This window comes from Oncorhynchus nerka, linkage group LG1 (assembly GCF_034236695.1).
Source record: "Oncorhynchus nerka isolate Pitt River linkage group LG1, Oner_Uvic_2.0, whole genome shotgun sequence".
Taxonomy (NCBI): domain Eukaryota; kingdom Metazoa; phylum Chordata; class Actinopteri; order Salmoniformes; family Salmonidae; genus Oncorhynchus; species Oncorhynchus nerka.
The window spans coordinates 3,350,453-3,373,884 of NC_088396.1; the positions used below are offsets into that span (position 1 = coordinate 3,350,453).

The 23,432-nt window shown below is 39.6% G+C and overlaps 1 protein-coding gene across 3 annotated transcripts; it reads left to right on the plus strand.

Annotated features, from left to right (window-relative positions):
• The first annotated feature begins 10,768 nt into the window (after positions 1-10,768).
• On the plus strand, positions 10,769-23,192 carry LOC115128186 (short stature homeobox protein). Of its 3 annotated transcripts, none has more exons than XM_029657844.2 (6): positions 10,769-11,145; positions 12,809-13,017; positions 16,818-16,875; positions 17,170-17,279; positions 20,600-20,812; positions 21,185-23,192. In XM_029657844.2, exons 1-6 carry the CDS (start codon positions 10,896-10,898, stop codon positions 21,272-21,274), a joined length of 930 nt encoding a protein of 309 aa, XP_029513704.1. In that variant the 5' UTR covers positions 10,769-10,895; the 3' UTR covers positions 21,275-23,192. The 3 variants fall into 3 exon arrangements, with proteins under 3 accessions (XP_029513704.1, XP_029513787.1, XP_029513866.1); XM_029657927.2 differs by having other exon boundaries at positions 17,191-17,279; XM_029658006.2 differs by having other exon boundaries at positions 20,600-21,272.
• The last annotated feature ends 240 nt before the right edge of the window (positions 23,193-23,432 follow it).

Below are 23,432 nucleotides of genomic sequence, written 5' to 3' on the forward strand. Positions count from 1 at the left end.
ATGGTGACAGGTGGGTTTTGCCTTAAAGCACAACAGAGAGAGAGAGAGTACAGGCTGTGCTATTCATTATGTAGAAAGGGAAGATCATCTAATTCCCTTCATTTCTAATCCTACTTACACTATATCAACATATTGGATACCTTGTGAATCCAATTGGACATGTATCAAAATGTTGGCTTTCATTTATTATATCGTCAATAGAAAAGCTAACTTCTTCTCCAGATTGTTTGACTTATTGAGTTTATGTTGAATTAAATATCAGGATTTGTGGAAAACTGAGTTTAAATGTATTTGGCTAAGCTGTATGTACATTTCCGACTTCAACTGTATACAGTATATAAATAAAAAAATAATGCATTATGACAGGTGGGTTTTGGAGAGTGGATGGATTGGCCTCAGTGTCTTTAGAGAAAAAGAAGGGAGAGAAAGAGAAAGGATAGATGTGGGAGAGATAATAGGCAGTGATTTGGTCCATCAAAGCCAGCCTTCAGCCAACAGACACAGCCTCAGGGTGCTGCCTGATGGCTCCTACCAGGACTTACTCTGTCCTCTCTCTCTCTCTCTCTCTCTCACACACATACACACACACACACACACACACACACACACACACACACACACACACACACACACACACACACACACACACACACACACACACACACACACACACACACACACACACACACACACACACACACACACACACACACACACACACACAGCATGGAAAACCCCAGACAGTGCTATTTGGCCAATTGAGCAGTGTGGCAGTGTTATTGTTCTGAGTGGATAAGCTCCGATTTAGATGTCATTCTCAGTGGGAGAGGTCAGAGTTCAGGGTGTGTGTTTCTGTGTGTTTGTGTGTTACTGTGCATATACTCACATTTGCAGAAACGCCCCAGGCCCACTGCATTGAGAGTGAAGGTGATTCTGGTACCCCTGAGCTCCAGTACCAGTGAATAGGAACAACTCCAACAATGGGGTGCTTAAGGGAACATTGGGACCCAACCAGACAGATGGGGGGGCCCAGTGACTCTGCTTAGGGACGTATCTACAGATGGTAAACCCCCCTTTCTTTCTACTCATCTGCTTTCCCCCGTCCCATCTCCCCTTCCCCCTTCTCCTATATCTCCCTTTCTCCTGTCCCCCTCTCCCTCTACCTCTCTCCTTCCCTCCGCTCACCCTCTCCCTGTTTCCTCTGCTCTCTACACTTGTCCACTCTCCTTCTCATCCCCTACCCTTTTCTCTCCCGTTCTTCTCCTCCCTGTTCATCTATGTTCCCCTACTTTTCTCTCTCTCTCTCTCTCTCTCTCTCTCTCTCTCTCTCTCTCTCTCTCTCCACTTCACTTCACTTCTCCCTCCTCCACAACGCCCCTCTCCTCCTCCCCAACTTCTCCATCCCCTCTCCAACTCTTCTCTCCCCCTCCTCTCCCCCCTCTCTGTCCCCTCTGTCCCGCTCCTCTGCTCTGTCACTCTGTATCCTGCCGTTAATTAATTAATCGTAATGAGCTTGGCTATCAGTGAGTGACTACTTCTTTCTCAAGACCAGCAGGGCATAAATCAACCTCTGTAAATGACTAAAGCCTCTCTCTCCCCTCCCTCCCGCCCTCCCATCACAGACAGAGGAGTAACGGAGAGTGTCTTTATCTGTATAACTCACTCTAATTGCATGATTGAGCAAGTGTAGCTTGGCTCTATTAAAGCATGTCTGTGTGTCTGTGTCAAATGGCCTTGCTCTCTGTGGCCGACACCGGAGGGACCCCTTATAGCCCGCTGTAGCAACACACACATACACACTCTCTCTCTCTCTCTCTCTCTCTCTCTCTCCTCCCTCTCTCTCTTAAACAGACACTTACTGTAAATGGGGCTCATTGGTCTCTGAAGACGTTGTTAACATGTTGGTGGGAGCGTTCCTCTGCCAAGGGGGAACTTAATCCATCTTCACATTAGACAAATTAATTAATGCTACAGGCTGTGACTGACTAACGCGCTCCTATTAAGGTTTTAGCCAGTCACATGATGCAACCACCCAGCAAAGTTTTATGGCCATTCAATAGGAGTGGATAGATCATTTGAAGTCAAGTCCAGAAAAACAACTAAATGCTGAATCCAGTGTTGGGTACAGATATCTGATCCTTTTAAAATAACTGCATGTAATTAAAGCTAGTGTTGTTAATAAAATGGTGTATGTGCCATTGGTATTCATTATGTGTCTTGGGATTACAATTTGAAATGTTGTCTATATGACCTCAGTGGACACATCTTCAATAAGGAAGATGATGTAATTCAGTGACTTATTATGAAATATCCAGTAAATCCCATTCAGTTCATTTCTCAAAAATATTTCATTGATATTATTGCTCTTTTTACAGGGTTCGATGCCCACACAGCACAATATCCTGCCCACACCAACCCTTTCATATTTCCCTTTGGGACTACAATAAAGCGTGAACTTGCTATGAATGGAGCCATAAAACGCCAAATGTACATAACTTGACTTATCTTTACAGTATTGATTTGTGTTTGTGCTTCTTTTATGATTTATTTCCCTGGAGGCCTGTTTGGGTACTAGCCCTAATATCATAAAGGGTGTATTCACTAGGAACCAAACAGAACCAAACGGAAGAAAATGGGACGGACCTACTTGAATTCCAATATTTTTTGTTGTGAAAAGTTTTGCTTTGCGAAACATTTTGCTACCGTTTACTGCAGTATGCACTTATGAATACGCCCCTGGAGAGGGGTTAGTCCTGCATCCCGTCATATTTTGTGAAAGACAGGAAATTAGTGCAGGTCTTTCAAAACATCAAAGGAAAATAAATGGGGGAAACCTGAATGACCCACCAACATACTTCTGTGAATACATCAAGAAATAGACAATAAGGTTTTAAACCATATGGTATTGTTTCATAGTGTGCCATTTTGTTTTGTATCGTATCACAACCCGCTATTGGAGGGAGGGATAGGGATGAATGGAGAGTGATGTGACAAGATAAATAAATGGATAGATAAAGACAAAGCTAGATAAGGAAGGACAATAGATTAATGGATAGACAGTTAAAGAGAGAGAGAGAGAGAGAGTAAGAGAGAGAGAGCTCAAGAGAGAGAGAGAGAATCACATTGTATAAATGATTGGAGACAGACGCAGGAATATGTAATAGGGGTTTTTAATACTCCACCCAAAAATTCAACATGCAATGAAAAGGCACGAGTACGAAGCCCAAAACAAACACGTATACAAAAACACAGGGATGTAAACCCAAACCAAAGAGCTAGGTTAAACCTCTAATAAATACACGGGACGAGACCCGTAATAACGAGCACACAATACACGCAGCACAAACGTCGAAAACAACAAAGCACAGGTACTCACAAGGCCAACGGACATGGGAACAATAACCGACAAGACAATGGTGAACAGAGGGCACATCAATACAATTACTAATCAGGAGAATTGGATTCAGGTGTGCGCAATGAGACAGTTCAGTGAAGCCTAGAGGCCGGTGATGTAGACCTCTGGAACTGGTGCATGGAAAGAGCAGCAGTACCAGGGGAATCCGTGATAGTGAGAGAGAGAGCAGAGAGCAGAGAATAATGGTCAATGCATTACTGTGTTTCCCCTGCAAATATGCACAGCATTTCAGGGTATAATGTCAATTTCATGCTTTCTTTAAATCTAAGGCCTCTTTGCCCTGTGGGTAGATAGCAGACAGAAAATACATGAGGAAAAATAACAATCCAAAGAGGAGACCAAGATATTCCCCCACGGCCTCCTACTGCTTTGTAGACGAATGTTCAGAGGAATCTGGTATTTTTGCCATGTTAAATTATTTTGTCCTCAAACCAGATGGTAACGGATAGTCGGATACTGTACTCTGTAGCCTACTTTCAACAGACTGGAGCTCTAATAATGGTAAGAGACCTAAATGAATGCACCAAACAAAACAGCAACTACCCAAAAGTTTAAGTTTTTAAAAATGCCTCAAGACAGGCAACTGGCATTTTATAAACAAACACTATTAATACTTACTGTCATTAAAGATCATCTGAAATTACATTTGAAACAATAGAACAATCCATTACCAGAGGTTAAATCAGATCATTTTATGAACATTTATCAGACCAATTCAGAAATTAGAATAAATCTTCTGAAATATGATCAAACCAATAAATTAGAATCATATTTAACATGTTACACAACATGTTATGTTAACTTAAAGTGTGACCCTAAATTGTGAAAAAGATAGGTTAAACTTTGTCCTTCTGCTCCTCTACCCAGTTGGGATACTAAGAGCAGAGCAGACCTGAGCAAACGAGAGCAGAGCAGACCTGAGCAAACGAGAGCAGAGCAGACCTGAGCAAACGAGAGCAGAGCAGACTTGAGCAAACGAGAGCAGAGCAGACCTGAGCAAACGAGAGCAGAGCGCAGCATAGCTGTAGTACAGTACAGTTAGTGTTGGCACTCCTCCTAGCAGTCTGGAGAGGCTGAAACCAACCGATGCCATACTAAACGAGACGGTGTGTCTGTTTAGTGGGCATTCCTTTGAAGCTGGCACATCTCAAAACATTTAGGGGTAAATCATTGAACTTTGTCCATTTTTTGAGGAATTGTAAGTGAAGCGCTTATTGGAGCTATACGTATAACATTTAGGAAACACAATCTGCCATGCAACATGATTTTGGCTGGATTATAAATCAGAGAAACAAGAACAGACACATATACTTTTCTTTATATTGGTATAGTTGATTCAAAAGTGTATTTAGCTAAATCTGTTCACCTTAAACATAAGCTGGTTTGCAAATGTTTGTTAGCTTTTCTGCCAAGTAGTTACTTCATTATGAAGATACATTTCATTTCTTAATTTCATTTCTTGTCAACTTCTTATATACTATGTAGTAAATCATTACGAGTGCAAGTCAAGTTCATCTCAAAACAACATAGTCTATCTGAATGATAATTCATCCTTTCACACATTAACGATTAGTCTGGCAAAGCAAGCATGTTCAAATGCTGTTGCGGCATTTGTCAGAGTTTAGGCCGTTAGACCTCCGGCAGCCGGGCCCTGAGTCTACCTTTCTTTCCACTTTACCCTCCCACTGCCCAGCCCCTGCTAGAGCAAGAGGGACTGACAACCACCTAGTCAGGCTTCCAAGCAGAGGTCTTATGCTGCATTCATAACCAAGTGGGAAGGTGGTATTTACCACATTACGACAGGGATAAATTCATTTGAACCCCTCTTGAACCCCTGTGCTCCGACTTCTCCCACATGCTGACCTCTGATATCACCTACTAAGGAAATTACCTTCATTTCTGGCAGTTAAATGCACTAACAAACATGATTTACAAAAGCAATCTATTTATATGTTGTTGTTTTTTTATCATTTGTTTTGAGCATGTTAGCTGTACTCTTAGTTTGTGGTTGACAGCTTGTTTGCCATAGAGTACCACAGTATGAATCATAATACCCATAAAACCTTGCGGTCAAATAGGGAAACGGTTCTAATCATTTTACCACCATTCATTTGTCCCATTGGGGATTTTAGAAACACTTAAAATAATGGCTGTGTTTTGTGAAAGCTTACCCTGGCGTAGCATTTGGATAACTGTATAAATATGTCTCAGACAAGGTGACTTTTATCAATATATTCACCTGTATTTACCCCCAACAAATGAAATGCTAGTTAGCTGCTAATGTGGCTATCATAAAGAATTACAAATGCCATGATGATCTGGAGGAGACTGCCGATTCAAGGCAAAGGCAAGAATTACTGGATGAACTATCTAACGTTAACTAAGGTAATAATGAATACATTTCTTTAAAATGACAATTCTGTGATCTTTCTTGGGCAAGTTGTAAATTTACACAATACCTGTTTGCAAAGGTGTCAGCTAGAGATGACGTGCAGGAGCTTGGAGGGATTTGTAGTATTGCAAGATATCTAATTTAATGCTAATTAGCATTTTAGATTCTGAGAGTAAATAGAACCGAAAATATGAATAAAAGTCACCTTGTCCGAAAGAGATTTACATGGTTATCAAAACATCACACCAGAGTTAGCCTACACAAAACAGTGTTTTTAAAATCCCCTATGGGAAAAATGACTGGTGGAAAAACAGTTGGAACCATTTCCCTGTTTGACCGCTAGGTTTTATGGCTATTATGACACCTCCACTGTGGGGCCCTACTAGCCAATTGGAGTTTCTCAATGAGTTCAGAGAATGTGAATGCATTCAACTCCTATTTATGACTTCACAACTGGCAATTTCCACCTTCCCACTTGGTTATGAATGCAGCATAAGCACTCCCCCAGACACAATGTATTATAGTCCATTCACACAGGCACACACTTACATCATAGACATCATAGACATTCCTGCTTCCCACAGTTCTCAGTCTTTCTCTGTCCCATGCATGCAGCTAGCTCTGAATCGTATTCGAGTCATTCAAACCTGCTGATTGGCTAATAATGTGCCAAAGCCTATCAGAGGCAGGGAAAGAGGACATAAGATTAGCACTAGATGAGCAATCAGATATCATTACCTTTATGGTATTTTGTATTGCAGCTGGACCCACGGCTCTCATTTCCAGCTCTTCCAACTTGTTAGGTATAGATCTGCAATGGTTCCAACCAATTATTTCTTAAAGTAACAGTGTTCTGTCTGCCGCTATTTAAAGACGCAGTGCCGAAGAGACTGACTCAATCAAACCTGTCTTAGACAGGTTTATGCTGTATCTTTGTTTACAAACTACTTCCAGCCCATGCATTTGTTGTTTTTTGAAAATGTTAGAATGTGAGGGGATTTCAGTATTTTCACAGGACCACAAACTGTCACAGATGGCGAAGGCTACCCAAACCTTAATAATCAGTAAAAAATACAAAACCACTGCATCAATCAAGTATAAAGAGAAGACAACTTCTGTGTTTACCTCATTATTTTTACACTCCCTGCAGAGAATTAAAATTCATACATGTGGTGGGAATTCAAAATAAAAGAGTAGATAAGGCTGTTTTCAGCCAAAAGTCTGCCGTATAGGCGATCTTACGAATTTTGTGGCAAACATAATAACTAGGCTACCTCAAAGCATAAATCTCAACAAGCTCTCACAGTCTTCATCCACATTCTCCAAACATCAAATTTCAATGTAGCTCCAAACGTCAAATTTTGAAGTGTTTTTGTTGCTCCTGCTGCTCTGTATGTTCCATTTCTCAAAATTTTGAAGTTGAGGGCTAAAAGAAAATTCCTCCCAAAAACGATATTTTGGTATTTGTTTCATTAGTCCATTGTTGATATAGTCCCAAAATATGTTGAACGTCAGCACCCAAGTTTTCAAGATATATACACGTTAAAATACAGAAATGCAGTTGTTACAGCTATAAGAAAACTGTGTCAAACATGTAACTTTCTGATCCAGAGTCATCAGATTAATCGAACACGACTGGGTTTTTGAATAGGATTAAAACCATAAATTTAAAAAACAGTGTCCACTACTGGGATCGAACACACAACCTACTGATCCAGAGTCATCAGATTAATCGAACACGATTGGGTTTTGAATAGGATTAGAACCATAAATAAAAAAACAGTGTCCAGAACTGGGACTACTGATCCAGAGTCATTTAATCGAATAATAGGATTAAAAACATAAATAAAAAACCAGTGTCCACAACTGGGATCGAACACACAATCTACTGATCCAGAGTCATCAGATTAATCGAACACGACTGGGTTCTGAATAGGATTAGAACCATAATTAAAATACAGTATCCACAACTGGGATCGAACACACAACCTACTGATCTAGAGTCATAGGATTAAGAAAAATCAGTGTCCACAACTGGGATTGATTAATCAACTTTAAAATTGATCCAGAGTCATTGGATTACACCCATCCACCTCCCCATCCATTTGATGGTAATAGTGCTCACGGTTGCCCCTAGTGGCCGGTTTTGATTTCCCGACTTCCTCAGGACATAGATAAATGTCCGAATTCAAGATTTAGATTTTTGGCATCAATTTATGTGAAAATTATGAAATGACGAAAACAGATGGATGATTCTTTGTGTTTTATTTATCAACTTATTCTATTTTGAATATCGTAAAATTTCAACAATGGTATATTTTCTATTTCAGCCAGGTTGATTTATGTTGTATCCCTTCTCTTCTGTTTTGAACAGAATAATGTGCCCAACAAAACGGATTAGTAATAGGAATTTGCTCATGATAACATCAACAACAACAATAATAATAATATATGTTTGTATTCGTTGACAATATAATGCAGGCATAGTAAATAGAATCAGTAGGCTAAACGGAGATAAATGTGTGCCTACAAATATGGCAAAGCAACACTTGTTATCGGGAAAGTAATTTTACTCAGTTACAATAGGCCACATAACCATTCAGCTGGCTACATTATTAGGTGAATGACTCTTCCGACTTTTAATACTCGGATACTCATTGCCAAGCTACTGAAATAAAATACCATATTAAGAACTACTGAGACAGACGGGGTGGGAGGGGTGTTGAAAATGTTTGAGACATATAGAGAAGGGGGAATATGATTCGTGCCCCTTTAAGGATGTTTCGCCGCTAAACTATGGCAACATGAGCTGTGCTGCATATAGAACATCACTCTTCGATTTGCACTGGTGTATTCCGATACCCTCGAGCTTGTTGTTGATTGGGCACCACATGTGGATACTCCACGTCCATTGGACTGCACTCACTAATTTTCAAACGTTTAGAAAAAAAAGAAACACTTTGAAGTTTCACAATTAAGATTGTGCTGATGAAGAGAACAACATAGTTTGAAATGCATGTCAGATGAAAAGACTGACATTTCCAAATAGGCTATGTCAAAATAGTTGTTGTTGTTGTTGTTTTACATTACATTTACAACATTACATTACTTTCCGATATGATATTTTCATCCTAAATATTAATATTTCACTATCTAAATAAATTGTTTCCATTAAACAGGTCTACAATTAATATATAGTTATAGGCCATTTTAATCAAATGAATTATATAGAGCACCTTTAGTGTGGTTTGGTAACCTCTAAAACAGCCATGGTGCCCTCTCACCTGTATCACCTAGTAGTTGTTGCTCTCTGTTGAACCATGGACACAAACTGAAATAGGCCTATGATGTAGCCTATGATTGAAGATATCAACCAATATCGCCATGATTTGAATAATGGGTTATGATGGGTATTCATCCCAAAATAAGTTAGTGTTATGGTTACGGAGACCACGTAGGATTTATTTAGTTATTGACCACACATGCACAGCCCTGTACAAGTCAAATTATTCTATATGGAGACATTAACGAGGCCCTCGATTCTGAACACAGATTTGTGTCATGAGGAGGATTTACGTCCATTAAATGTACGTCCATTAACAACAAAGGGCACAGTTCATCGCACGAGGGAAAGTCGCTCAGCCCGCGCGCGTCAGCCGCTGCGAGACGGGTTTTGTGATAAATGGAAAGATATCAAAACACGTCATTAGAGAGCACAGCTTTACCGAGTGCTTTCACACTGCCGGGGCGCTCCGGGTAGAATACCCCAGAGACAGCTCTCTTCTCTCGGCCTTTTGTGTTTCTGAGCTGGACCGATGCATGCGTTTTAGATAATGTTCAGCTATTATAGCCTACATGTATTTCCATGAAAATCCTAGATATAAATCAGGGAACATTTTCCACCACTTGCAGCCTAATTGTATTGATTATCAATGTATTTTATTTTAGGATAAGTCCAGTTTAACATTCAGAGCACTCCCAGAGGTGTTTGAATGATATGAATTATGAACTAAATCTGTAGGCCTACTTGTCACATTCACTGAGATTTGTTCTATTGGATTAGCAGTATATGCCCCTATATTATAGCGTACATTTATGGTGTAATGTTAGTCTACTTTCTATCATATTTTTATGCAAACAAAAAAGCATATAATAGATGCATTTAATCGTGAATATTTACTCCCTAGTTATGAGATAAAAACGTCATAAACCGGTATTGGTCACTTATCGTTAGATTATTATTAAGGAAATTATATTTATAATAATTGCCATCCGATTTATTTGCAATATTTCAAAGTAATTTACAATCTCAGAAAATGTGTGGACTGTGGCCTCTTTCCAAGTATTGTCACACGATTCACACCTGCAAAACAAAAATAATTAGGCTTCATACTTAGTTAAGCTAATTCTCCCTCTCGAGAAATGACATGCGTAGCCTAATTGTACTCGAATCATACACCACCGTTATAGACATTATCTGACAGGCTAAATCATCACTAGCCTATTGCAAATGTTTTCCACTTAAAAAAATAAATAAATAAACACTAAAATGTAATATTTTCTCATTGTAGGGCGAGTTGTTTATATCGGATTATGTTGTGAGACCACCTATGTGCTTTAAATTCTTAGTTGTCAACTCAAACGAATAGCAACACCAGGAGGAGCAAACCCAGCCACTCCATATTCATATCTCGAAATCACGTTAATGAAATTATCGCCGAATGAATTAATAGCCTACAGATTTCCCACTCATTTCACCATAAGGTACCGTAGGCATTTTAATGACCCCTAATTCAATTAACTGCCTCCGTCGAAGCATTGATTTCTGGAGAAGCTGCTGAAAGTTGAATTCAGATAAGTCGAGCAGCCCGTAATTGCCCAAGACGCAGAGGTGGGGGCTGGGCTGAGGTGGCGGTGTATAAATAGTGTGCTCTCAAAAACACAGTCATAACAGCAGGAGTGATCTCACCTCTTCTCCACCCCCAATATCGCTTATTTTTACGACCGAGCGCTGCGTCTTGAGCTGACAACTAACGTTAAATCGGTCATTTTAAAGTGGGGTTCCGTGCTCAGGACCACTGAACGGCCATGGAAGAACTTACGGCGTTCGTCTCGAAATCTTTCGAGCAGAAAACCAAGGAGAGCAGTAAGGAGAGTATCACGTACAGGGAAGTTTTGGAGAGTGGCTTGGCGCGGGCGAGGGAGCTGGGGAACTCGGAGACAAGTCTACAGGACATAACGGAAGGCAGCAACCACTGTCCGGTACATCTATTCAAGGAGCACGTAGAGCTAGAGAAAGAAAAACTGAAGGAGTTTAACGTTTCACGGGCCACGGAAGGTACGTTTCTATCCACCCGTTCGAGTTGTGTAGCGTGAATGTCCTAGATGCATTGCATTTTTACACGAACCAAGCCCTTGGTTTTTCACGATTACTTTCGGTGCACCGATTGTAAAAGTACAAAAATATGTGGTGGCCAAAACATTTACAACGTCAAAAACTATAACAAAAACATTTAAATTATTGCAGTTACTGTTTATTTTTTTAATATTTTTTTTTATCGTAAGCTCACGTCGTTATAATGTGCAGATACTTGAAAATACTGTTCTCTATAGTAAGGCCCACTGTCATGTGTTTTGCAGTGAAAAGCAGTGTTCCAAACGAATGACTCCTAGGCTACATAATCAATCTTCTCTCACTCCTGTTGATCACTGTATTTATTAACACATGATATCGTTGCATAATATCGTATTGATGGCGATGATATGCATAATGATAGGCTTAATTCTAATGTTTCCACTGTACAATTAATAGGAGTGGTACTTGCATTCTGTCCGTCAGCAATACCGTAGCTTATTCTTTGTTTTTTTAAACTTTCATTAATTGGACCATACATTATTTTGACAGTGTTAGCCTATATGAAGTGTTTCTTGCTCGCATTTTCATGACATAACAGGAAGAAACAAAACTTCCTACGCAAAATGAACCCGTGCACCTCGAAGTTGGATGTACGCTCGCTCCTGCACTGTAATATCAGTGTTAGGACGTTTACGTTGTTGTATAGCACACAATAGCTCCGTCTAATGATGACGGAAAACAATTGTTAGATGATAGTAATAATGAGGTTTCAAGACTTTAGCCCCGGTAATAACATTTTGAGTATCTTAAACATATTATATGTGCCTATCTGAAAATAACTGTCTTTTACGCAACACGTTAACCTTGTGAAATATTTAAGCTATTTATTAAGTTTGTAACGATCAACTACGGTGGAGTTATTTTGCTGTATGATAGGTTTATTATACCAACCATTGAAATAATCCTATAAATAACCTGTATATAGGCTTACTCTTTTATATCTAAAGGTTTTACAATTTACTCTATTTGATAAAACAATTGACAATATAAAACACGTATAGTGTTTCAAAATAAAAGTCACATTAACAAACTACAATTGTTTGGTATCACCGTGCACCGTTTCAGATTGTCCAGTGGAAATTGGGGCGTTTTCAGAAGGTCATTCCTTCCAATGAAGGATCCATGTGCAGACTGTAGGCAAATAGCACGAAGGAAATGATAAGGCCTAATTGTGACAGGATTTTATGCTCGAATATTTCAATATGTATGTGTGTGAATAACTGTCATTATAGTAAACACACAGTGCATTGACCTGCATTTTTGGTTTTGTAAGTTTGCAGGCCTGTATTTTGACCAATAGAGATCGAACTTGTTTATCATGTTCTGTTTACCGTCTCTGGCTGGCTAGCATAACACATACTATGTATTTCACTAACTGAATATAAGCTACACTCTATATGTGTGTGTGTGTGTGTGTGTGTGTGTGTGTGTGTGTGTGTGTGTGTGTGTGTGTGTGTGTGTGTGTGTGTGTGTGTGTGTGTGTGTGTTTGTGTGTTTGTAAAGCCAAGCTGTAGTTGCAGGTGTTTGAGAGTTTTTTGTGTTTAATCTAGAGGTGTACTGCATTTTAAAACGTGTGTTCACGCAGGGATATATGAGTGTAAAGAGAAGAAGGAGGACGTAAAGTCTGAGGACGAGGACGCACAAAGCAAACTGAAGCAGCGACGGAGCAGGACAAACTTTACTCTGGAACAGCTCAATGAGCTGGAGCGCCTGTTCGACGAAACGCACTACCCCGACGCATTCATGCGGGAAGAGCTGAGCCAGAGGCTGGGACTGTCAGAGGCGAGAGTGCAGGTAACTCCCGGTCTCCATCAACTAAAAGTGAAAAGCATAACCCTAAAGGGTTTGGACAAAACTAGATAGGGCTGTCCCTTAGATGCATACGTTTTTATTTTATTTCGTTTTATAAACAACATGTGGGTCTAAATAGGTTGAGTTTTTAAGCTCAAAGCATCAAGGATTGTTCTAAAAAGAACGTGTGAGAGGTTGCCAGATTGAGACATCCAGTGACAGAGGCTGGGGTCATAGTGGGTGACGCAAGAAGATTACTGTAATTCGTGGTGCGGAATAACATGGATAAAATGGATGTAAGGCCTAGATCAGTAATGATATATGCTCACAAATGAAACACGTTTCAGAAGGCTATAGAGTCAACACTTGCAAGGCAATAACCTACAAACCGTATTGATAAGCTGCCTTTAAAAACGACTATATTTTGTAGATAGCCTACATTTTCTAAAACAAATGACGGTTTCATATTGCCAAAAGAAATATTTTGAGATAAAATGGTTTGGGTTAGAATCGCCTTAAAAAAACACGTTTAGGTGCACGCTTTGGCACTTATCTCTTCTATTATGTGCACGTGTAAAAACAAATACAAACTATTCAGGGATGATTTAAAACAGTAGCGTCAAAATGAGATAGCGTTGAGGCTTACGTTTGAATATAATTTATTCACCCGTTTGATAGAACATCACTGGTTATGTTTAATTTTCATGAGCTATGTAGACTTACCATTATTTCGGTCCGCCCTGCCTGTTGTCAAGGCTCAGTTATACGGAGATGTTACACACTCCAGAGAACGCGTTGAGTGAGCTGTTTTTATGATGCAATGAGACAAACATATAATGAAATATTAGATGCAACAAACTGTGCAGATATGACTGTGTCGACATGGTGAAAGCCACACGAGTTTATTTATTGGATCGATATTACACAGATTGACCTCACGACCTCGGTGAGATTTGTTTGGCAATATTTTTAAATTAACTTTAGGTATCAAGTGCAATAATAGTGCAACAAGAACACTACTACTACTACTACTAGTAGTAGTAGTAGTAGTAGTAGTAGTACCTCTACTGCTGCTGCTAATAATAATACTACTGCAAGCCTACTGGTTACTGTTGATTTTTTAATTATTGTTTTTGCAATTCAACACTATCCATTATCCATTATCAAATAAATGTATATCATTATAACATTGGTCTATTTTTTTACATGACCAAAATACTGTTGCTTTTCAACAAATAAAATGACGTCTATAAACCTTTGTCACATCATAGTTGCTCAAGTGACATTGGATGCATTTGAACCCGTCTCCTCTCTCCTGGCCGATTATTGTAGAAGAAAAATAGCTTATGCGCTTCGGAAAGATCTTACCACATCATAAAAATTAATGAAGAGATTGTACGAGTGCTTCAGGGGACACCGTCGTATGCCAGTCACCTCATTTCCCCCCGCGTTGTCTTTGTAATATCTGCCATTGGTTTGATATATTGTTCCCATAAAAATGGATTAGAAATAATTCAATTCTGCTGGAACTCAGTCGGTGGCACACCTCGTGTTCCGAGATCTAATCTGAGTACTAAGTAGCCTAATATTAGAAGTCTGCACCGTGTGACAGCTTGCAAGCGCGACACAAAAAAAAGTCATTTTAAACATGGATAAAATTAAATTGTGGTAAGACAGGAGGAAAGTATTTACCTGTTAAAACGCAATGGGATAAATATTTACTCAATATTTACAACAATAACGCGTATAGACTGAAATGGGCCGTGAGGGTTAAAATCACACACCATTAAAATCCATGTCGCAGCCGACCGTTTTTCGATTTGAAACCCCCAAATCTATCATAAGTAAATTGTAAGGCATGTGGTAGATAGAAGGGTATTAACCTGCACTTAGGCGTCGGAACAGAAGCCCCACGTCGCGCGCAGCTGAGGAATCTAATTGAAAGTTATGAGAGCTTGGTGAGCAGCGTGCAGTAATTCTATTACGACTAATATATCTGGGTTTCTGGTACAGAGCTAAATTAAATGTCATTATTCACTGTCTCTAATAAAAATCTAAAGGAAACGAGATTAGGGCGTTTGTATAGCGCATCATTGAGTGGTCCTTAATGAAGAAATAACTGTCGCAACCAGTGTAGTTCACTTTACTTAGCATTCTGGCACGCAATATATATAGCCTTAATATATATATATATATATATATATATATATATATATATATATATATATATATATATATATATATATATATTATATGTATATGTATGTAGATATTTTTTTATTTTGTGTCAGTACATACCTTTAAGAGACAGCGACATCAGTGATTAAAAAGTAAAATAATTAAATACACCTCGTGATATAACCTAAAACAATTAAATCATACAATTAGCAGTAGGCCATACGAATAATGATATAGCCATATAGGCTTAATAATAATAACAATAATAATAGGAAACAGGGTATTAATAGACCAATAATAGCCTAATCATAAATAATTATCTTCCAAAAACTACATTAAACGAACATTTGTTTCCAATATGCTATGTGATGGAGGGAGAGTTTGGGGTAAATAATCTGTGGACATGCTATGTCAATAATGCATACTTTATCGACAAAACGTATTATTCCAGTCCAATCCACACTCGTTAAAATGGCTGCAGCACCTTGAGTAATTAAGGTGCCCTTTGTGGTTCTCTCGTCACTAATTCGGCTACTGTAAATGATAATCATTACTGGGGTCGGAGGGGAGAGGAGATAATGGATTCGTGGAGGGAAATTAGGTTGATGATAATTAATAATAGGGTATGCTGCTTCTGTAACCTGAAGAGCAAAAGGGCCTAGTAGATTAGACGGAGTCAAGTGACCTTTTTGGCCCCGTTTTTTAAGCACATAGGCCTACGTAAATTGGAGTAGGCCTATCAATAAATACTGTTAAGCTATACATTTTGTGGCTGTATATTATTTTAGACTATTATAGATAATATATTCGATCTTATATTATCTATAATTGTGTAGGCAATTATTTCAGTTGTAATTCATGATTAAAACAGTATAGGTTTATAGGCTACTTTTATGAGCATTAATGTCACCATCGACATTCTCGGTGTTGGGGAGTGTTGGGGAGTACATTAACTGCATTTTACAGTAGCTTGGTGGTAGTTGAACTAAATTCAAATAAATGTAGCGTTTTCAGTAGCTAACGTTTTTGTCATGTTTATTTGACCTTTATTTAACTGGGCAGGTCAGTTAAGAACAAATTCTTATTATATTTTTAATGACGGCTAGAGATTTTCACCTTGTCAGCTCGGGGATTCGATCTTGCATCCTTTCGGTTACGAGTCCAACGCTCTAATGTCGCGGTATAACTAACTAAGCTACTAGAACTACACTACTTTTTGTTTTTGAAAAAATGCAATAAAATATGGGTGAAGTAGGCAATCATTTCCTTTCTTTTTCGGCATTAGACCTGCCTCATTTTCACTTAAAACATTGTGTTTGTGTTTAATAGGCTAAGGTACACTTTATGGTAACATATGCCCCGCCTCATACCTGTTACGTTCTTGCAATTTGTACTCTATAACATTTCAGATGTACATATGAGGACTCTCCCAAAGAAGTTTGGATGTGGTGAACTACTTTTCCAAAGTAACTTTAGTCAATGAAACTATCATTTTCTTAGTGTAGCTTAACTTCTTCCGGTGTGAAGTAATTGGTAGCTTGGTAAAAAATATATTTTCAGAGTAGCTTCCCCAACATGCATATTCTACAATACACTCATTCACTGTTTCAAATTGTGGTTTCCAGGTTTGGTTTCAAAACAGAAGAGCGAAATGTCGAAAACAAGAAAACCAGATGCATAAAGGTAAATTATATTTATTATCCATCTACTTGTATTTTTTATGATTTATGTTGCAATGATTATTACACTTGTCATTTTACACTTGCAGATGTTTACTAAATTGTTTGCTAGTATGTTACATGATACATTTCTTACAATAATTATGTAGGCCTATGCTGTAGCCTGTAAAATTAATCAACCTTCATGTGCATGTACTGTATTATGTTTGATTAATCACTTGTAAAATGTCATCTTGTAACCTTTGACCAACCATACCAGCCTTACACTCAAACTTATAACTGTCTCACTGTCTGACAGACACCTCTTCATACTTTCCAGGTGTCACTCTGGGAATTGCCAGTCATCTGGATGCCTGCAGAGTAGCTCCATATGTCAACATGGGAGCGCTACGGATGCCTTTTCAACAGGTACGTTGTTTTCTCATTTTCATGACACGAATCCTATGTGAAATATTTACTGATGAAATGCAGGCATGCCAAGTGAGTGATTGTGCACAAGTAAAAGTTCATATTCAACATCAATTAACCTCTGAAAGTCTGAGCCATTGGGGGGGATTCTATTAAACTAACATGTGGAATGGTTTTAAGAAGGTCGTTTTAAATTTTAGGACCCCTTTAGGTATATAAAAACAAATCTATATTTTTGTTTTGATAAAATAGAGAATTTGGCCTTTACTACTATAGCCCATAGAAACACATTGAATAAGACATTCAGAAATGGCAACAAAAGACAGTGAAACAAATTTGTAAAGAATAAGGTTTGGAAGTGGAGATATAAGAAATCTCAGGAAAGTTTTTATTTATTTTTTAGACACATTTAACCCCCTGTTTTGTTGGCACAAAACTACCTCCATACTTCCATTCAGTTTTTTAATCTGGTACTGGTGACCTTCTGATGAGTCCCATGACACTTGTGGGGGTCGTAGGGCAAAACGGAGAACACCATCGGGTTCGTGAGCGTTTCCCCTTTCTGCCCCAGACATTTTTAGGATGTGTCATGGTCTGACAAACACCGCTGTAGCTTAGCCACCTATCACCGCAGATGCGGAAGGGCGACATAGGCGCATGTGGTGGACGCAGCCCATGCAAAAAAACAGATATCTCTATCTTAAAGTGACGGATTTTGATGAGTTATTATTTGATTATGTTACTTAGATTGACGCATGGGTGCGTCAACAGACTCTTAAGGAGGTTAACTGACAAACAGCCGTAGTTTCTAAACGTGTTAGCATGGTTGAAAGATTTGATGCAGTCATAAAAATGCACCCTACTTTTATTTTAGTCCCCAACCACACTTCACAATCATCTCCGAATCTGTGAGAGATATTGGAGAGAGGTGCATAATGCCCTTATTATACTAAAAATAGACCCCTATCGTCCGAGGTTGTAGTTTACAAAGGCTGTTGTGAATGAGAACTCTATGGAGCTGGAGAGTGGTGTGTGAGAGTCAACTCAACCCCAGAACACCTTTCACCTTTGGGGTGCGTTAAGAGCGGGATGTGTGTTTGTGTTTGTTAGAGAGACATTTGATCTGGTGAGGTCTGTTTTTGCGGCCTGGCCGTTGAGTTGTCTGTTCACCCCTGTGAAAAGCTTGGGCCTAATTAAGCCAACACTTGCGCAACGCAAGCACATAAAAGAGATGATGAAAGCACCGACTGGAGAAGGCTCTGATGGATATTGGTGGTGTGCTGCATTGGCAGGGAGGGAGGCATGAGGCCTGCATACTGAGAGAAGAGCCCTACCTCTACAGGCCTGAGACAGACAAGCACAGGGCAGGCTGTAACACACTTATGCAAGCACACATGTACCCCTGCATGCATACGCACGTACACATGTACCCCTGCATGCATACACACGTACACATGTACCCCTGCATGTATACGCACGTACACATGTACCCCTGCATGTATACGCACGTACACATGTACCCCTGCATGTATACGCACGTACACATGTACCCCTGCATGTATACGCACGTACACATGTACCCCTGCATGTATACGCACGTACACATGTACCCCTGCATGTATACGCACGTACACATGTACCCCTGCATGTATACGCACGTACACATGCACCCCTGCATGTATACGCACGTACACATGTACCCCTGCATGTATACGTACGTACACATGTACCCCTGCATGTATACGCACGTACACATGTACCCCTGCATGTATACGCACGTACACATGTACCCCTGCATGTATACGCATGTACACATGTACCCCTGCATGTATACGCACGTACACATGTACCCCTGCATATATACGCATGTACACATGTTCACACAAATGCACATGCATTCACACTTGCACACACACAGAAACACACACACACACACATATATTGACCAGCTGTTGTGCTGGGGACTGGGTAGCGCCTGTAGCAGCTCATGCCCTGTTCCATTTCACTGATCCTCCCAGCAAACTTAACAACAACACGCTGAGAGATTCCCTCTCAAAGAGGGGTTCCCTTCTGTGTTTCACTGACAGTCTGCATTCATACATTTGGTACAAGGCTCTTTGTTTGAGTGTTAGCTGTTATTATGAAAGTCAGTATCCATCTATCTGGAATCAGGCCTATTTTTTTGAGTGTTTGGTAAGAGTGACAGTTGGTGGGAAAGAAAATATGGAGGAAGGCCTACTGGTCATTTATGCATTGGCTTGTGTCTGTGGCTCGTGTCAATGCAATTCAGTGCAAGTACAAATACTGGTCAGCAATACGTAATGAAATACCGTCCAAGAAAGCACATTTTGCGGTTTATTTTAATTCTCTCTCGCAGTTAAACAACTTTAATTTCGGTCATTTTCCATGTTATTGGCTATGTCGAAATAGCGTCACATTTTAAATTGGTTGAAACATTTAGCTCTCTCTTAAAACGTTTACCATGCGTTGCTTAAATGAAGTTTTATTTGGGTTGGATGAGAAAGCACGAGGCTCTTCACTTCTCTCCTTGCTTCCTGTGGCATTTGAAACGCTTGAGAAATGGCAAGAGGCAACGTAGCTCTCCTTCTGAAGTACAGGGATTTCTCATTTTCACCTACTCCTCATAAAATAATTGCCAAGAATGTGCAAACTGATACTCTATGGTCTTTATGACTTTCACTTTCCCTTTGCTCAGGAATATGTCTGGATAAATATTTATAACTCTAAATACGTTAATATTTTTTGCGTGGATTTATATTTATTTATGCAATTGAATCCGTAATCAGGATAACAAGACGTTGCATATTTCCAAGGGTATGAAGGAGATCTCACTGTGAATGAAACAAATCTGTTCAGGGTCTTAGAAAGACTTTGATTTCTAGGCTGTTAAACTGGACGTGGTGTCTGTGAAGTTATGTATGATTCATTAACTTTAAGAATAGCTGACATGAAAAAGGGGGAAAGGCTCAGAGTGCAGTTCCTAACATTTTTCTGAGAAAACACACAGTAAGCAACAGCTTTGAGGGGGTAGAACTTGAAGGGGAATTAAATAGTGTCAAACTGTGAAACCTAAACCCTTGGCTCTTCTCTCACACACGCCCGCACGCGCACACACACACACACACACACACACACACACACACACACACACACACACACACACACACACACACACACACACACACACACACACACACACACACACACACACACACACACACACACACACACACACACACAGAGCCTGAGGGGCTGGGAGGGTCTCACTAACCCAGGGATTGTTTTTGGTTGTCCGGCAGGTCCAGGCCCAGCTCCAGTTGGAGGGCGTGGCTCACTCCCACCATCACCTGCACCCTCACCTGGCGGCGCATGCACCCTACCTGATGTTCCCGCCTCCGCCCTTTGGACTACCAATCGCCTCTCTCGCGGACTCAGCCTCTGCAGCGGCGGCCGTGGCGGCGGCTGCCAAGAGCAACAGCAAGAACTCTAGCATCGCTGACCTCCGACTCAAGGCAAGAAAACATGCCGAGGCGCTGGGTCTCTGACCCCATCGGGCTTCCCCTCCGCTCGCCCCACGCCCTCATAATCACCTGCTTCTCATACAAGACTGAGCCCTGTGATCGGGTCTGACACTTACAGCTTAAACAAAACAACATTAAAAAAAAAAAAACACTGAGAGGGAGAATGAAAGAGAGACAGAGAGAGAGAAAAAGAGAGACACAGAGGGAGAGGGAGATGGGGAGAGAATGAGTGGAGGAAGAAGAGGAGGAGAAAGAAGGAGGGGAGCAAGAAAATTGTCACAAAACCAGCTGCCAAAACACCCATTTGTAGAGAGAACGGTAATTAAATACCAATGAAATCACCTTTTACTTTTCGCCCAACAGGCAGGACTTCTGCGGGGCCAGTGGCTCAGTCCACTCCAGGCACACATCACAAGTCCAGGACCGTACAAACACATGTGGATGTCTGTCTGAGCCGAGGGCCGGGCCGGGCCAGGCCAGACCGGGAGACTTTAGAACAAAGCAAACTGGCAAAGCAGGCAAGCAGGGTCAAATACTAGAGCCTCACTGATGCCGATGCCGTCACGTTGACTTTACAGACTATTGTGTGTTTGGGAAAAGACACTGACACCACGAGGCATCGGACTAAACATTACACAAAAAAAAAACAAAAATGAAGAAAAAAAGAGAAAAGAAATGGCCATGTTCTCTGTGTAACCACTGTGTTGTTTCCTGCCGTTGCCCAGTGCATGAGTTCTATTGGAGGACTGCAGACGTATCACGGAGGCTGGCCATGTTGTATCCGACCTAACACCCCAACTCTGTTGTATCACTGCCATTCAAAATTCCCACTATATATACTCTCATCCACAAAGTCAAAGATCATTGGGGTTTGATTTCCTTGAAACTGTGGACTGACAGGAATAGGCTAATCTAATCCCTTACTTTCTGCTTTTGGAGGATGGAAAGTGTAAATGTGTTTTGCTGGGAATGAGTCCAAAATAAGTTTTTTTTGCTGTTCTCCTCACATTGTTCTCTCTCTCTCTAGCTTTCTTTCTTTCTGTTTATCGTGATGTTTCTTGGGAATAGAAGTGAAGATATTCTTTGCACTTCAGGTCTTGTATGTGGGAGTTTACAAACAGCACTACAAGCAGATACTACTTTACTAAATGAGGGTGGGGAAAGGAACCGATTTGGGTTTTTATCATGTCATCAAAAAGAGACGTTCACAAAACGTTTAGAAGGATAAAGGGTATAACTGCAATTTTTTGTAATTTTGAAAATATGAAGGAAGCATCAGTTAAACTGAAATGCAATTGTGCGCAGTTTAAGTGCAATACTGTAAATATGAAGAAAAAAGAGAGAAAAAGCAGTTAATTGTTAGAGATAAACAAATGATTTGCAGTGATTTGTTTCAGGCACTGATAAATCCGTGTGTTGAATTTCTTTGCCAAACAGACCCGTTTTTTCTAAAGCATTGTATATTATGTTATGTTGCGAACTCATCCTCAATCATGTGCCATAACCCCAGAAATGCAATGGTTTTCAAACATAGTTTTGTACACATCAGGAAACTATAATAACTTGTTGAGGTAGACATGAGCACCTGGGTTTGATGCTGAAATTAATAACTGAAACTAGGATCTGAAATAATTGATCATAATCTATTGCATTAACATGAGACAAAGCATTATGTCAAATTCCACCAAAGATTCTAACAAATGTTACAATTGATGTTATAGGAAAAATAAAACCATGGCAGTGTTAGGCCTGTACATGTCAAACTTGCATTTATTTGCATGTTCATGTTGCAATTTCATGGTTTAACAACCCGAATAAATAATGCCTACTAGCAAGTATTATATTTGAAACATTTGCAAATTCAGAGGATAATGTTTTGTGTCATTGAGAAGCAGATCCTAGTAAGGTCTACCTCAAACAATGTTTTACCAACACTTTCTCTGTTCTCAAACCACCATTTACAGTTATTTAGCAATGTCTCCATTTTAAATTAAACACATGGGTGCTTTTATTTATTATTTTTGTCTGAAAGTTTATACAATTAAAAAAACAGTTGAAATACAAGTGTACATTTTGACATGGCTTTGCATTTATTTTTATATGTTTTTTTAAATGTTACATTTGCAACGGGAGTTGCGTGGCTGTTGTGCATTGTTTGCCTAAAATGTAGCGTGTCAGCGTTTACAAACATTTCAGGGATGGTTGAATTTGATTAAGCTCCATTGAATTTGTTATGCCTACCACAAGTATTATCATTTCATATGCAAGCATGCCTAAAACATGATTCACTATACAGTTTGTATTTTTTCCCTTTTGATTCACAAAATATGAATGTACAAGTAAACTACCAATAAAGTTATAAATATTTGTACTGAAGTTTTAAGATACTTTAACAACTCCTTTCAAGACTAATCAAAATAATATTTATTTATTATTCTGCGAGGGATGTTGGGCCATAGAATGGTAACATTTATCATTCTACTTTTTAGTCCTTTATTAGATTCTCATATATTGAGTGACTTATAGGCCTAATCATACAAGAGACTAAACAACATATCAAACAGAGACATTATTATCGTCATCAAAACATTCCCGGAAGTGAAAACCGTAG